The following is a 1,992-nucleotide window of genomic DNA, read 5'->3' as shown; positions in this document are numbered from 1 at the left end:
TAAAGAAAATAAAATGGTATAAGATTTATATTACAACGATTTAGATAATTAAATTCGCACGTGCAAGCAACTTATTTACTGGAATAGGATGTTATCGTTTCTAATTGCAATATAATATAAACGTAATTTTGAATGGGTGCATGACACCCGATGATGACGTTTGTTACATTGTTGAGTACGAACACATGATCGTAAATTGAAATTTTAAATACGCAAATGATGATGAAAAATATACTGAATTGCTTTGACTTCTTGTTCTTTATTTTCCTTCTATAAGTAGAGATCATTGTAGAAACAAAACTAAATTAAAAGAAGTGTATTTATCAAGTTGATTTACTTTGTATACATAGATACAAAGTAAATCAACTTGAATCGCATTAAAACATCCGGATATCCTTGTTACTATCGTCGCTTAACAAACAACAACCTCAGGTAATTTAAAGTAACTTTATAGGAGCGTGAAAAACTTGTTTATGTTATTGTGAAAAGATTTTTTATAATCTTTTTTTATCTATTATTAATACTAAGTTAATTTTAACTTTTAAGTTAATTACTAACAATACTTTAAAAAAACTTTTATACAATAATATGTGCAGGTTTTTCGCGCTCCTATAAAATTACTTGAAATGACTTAAGAGGGAGCAGAGGAAAAATTCCTAATCTTCGATTTGATTTTAGAGGGGTATATCCACTTTAAAGTTAATACTAAAATATTGTATGAGTAAACACACGATATATTCAAGCATAGACATTAATCGGAAACATAAAACAATAAAGTTTCCTCGGTAGATAAAAATCACGAAATTACCTCTAATTTTCAAATTTTTTCGATTTATCCTCGAAATGCTACAGGTTATTAGGACAAAAATGAGATAAATAATTATATTTATGCATGATCGAAAACTGTCACTACGGATTCTTTTTTAATCCCTTTAGTTTTAGAATTATTCCGCTAAAACGAATTTGGTACTTTTAATGCGCAAAATTCAACATCTTCTGTCGCATGTCACGCGAAATTCAGGCATATACATATTTGTTTCACAAATTTGGTCGGAGCCAACGTCAAAACTTTTTTGGCATGAGAGCTCTTAAGAGGCTTTGTTTGCTAAGCGACGACATAATAAATACCAGATTGTTAGTTACAAAATAAAATTCACTCAGAAAACTTTTTTTGCTAAGAACCGACAGAGGTGTTTAGGTTTCATAAGAAAGTTTTTATTCTCATGGAACCACAAAATATTTTCCATGCGAAAATTTGATTGTCAAAAAGTTTAAGTACTTACTTAGGTAAGTATGTACAAATCATTTTATAGTTGGAACTATTATAATGTAGTATTATCATATATAATATATAGCATTTATAATAAAAACTTTGTCATGACAACTAAACAGCTCTGTCAGCTCAGCTTAGCCAACAAAGTTCTTTCTGCGGGGGTATCCTGCCTGGTTTTAAAGGCAAGTGAATGATCTCATCTAGCGCCCAGAGAACTATCAAGTTCGTTAGAGCACCGATGTCATCATATAGTAAATGATAAATGAAAATATCAGTCAACTTCATTAGAGTTGGTATAACAAGTCTAAAATTTCTTTTTAAAAACCAAAAACTCGACTGCAAAAATATTTAGCTTGAAAGATAAAAAAAAATATTCTCCCCTCTCACCTCACTGTCAAGATGAATCTAACGACACCTCATATGTACCTACCCCCCATATGCATGTAGACCCCGGTGGCGCGTGTATGGCTCTTTACCGCCGAAAACAAAAATGAGACATGTGCTCCGCAGTGAACCGCTTCTACTTATACACTGTGTATACCAGGGAGTTGATACAATAATATAAACATAACAATAAACAAAATAAACTTACTCTCTTTAAACTTCCTGATGATTTTCTTCATATTTTTTCTTTCTGTGTCTTAATGTGAACAACAGTTTTTCCAGGCCAGGTGTGTACAGGGGTGACCAACAGGTGCTTCCTGCCACGCGCGCGGCCC

At 31.9% G+C, this 1,992-nt stretch overlaps 1 protein-coding gene across 1 annotated transcript in view; it reads right to left on the bottom strand.

Moving 5' to 3' along the window:
* Positions 1-1,992, bottom strand: part of LOC113237479 — a 42,290-nt gene extending 40,298 nt beyond the window's left edge. The window contains exon 1 of the mRNA XM_026473973.1: positions 1,866-1,992. Coding sequence (XP_026329758.1) covers positions 1,866-1,896 — 31 coding nt within the window. The 5' untranslated portion in view covers positions 1,897-1,992. The remainder of the gene's footprint in view (positions 1-1,865) is intronic.

Source organism: Hyposmocoma kahamanoa, unplaced genomic scaffold (assembly GCF_003589595.1).
Source record: "Hyposmocoma kahamanoa isolate Upper Pololo Valley unplaced genomic scaffold, ASM358959v1 93, whole genome shotgun sequence".
In the NCBI taxonomy this organism is placed as follows: Eukaryota; Metazoa; Arthropoda; class Insecta; order Lepidoptera; family Cosmopterigidae; genus Hyposmocoma; species Hyposmocoma kahamanoa.
Note: the sequence above shows the minus strand (reverse complement) of the source record. Positions and strands in the feature narration are given on the sequence as shown.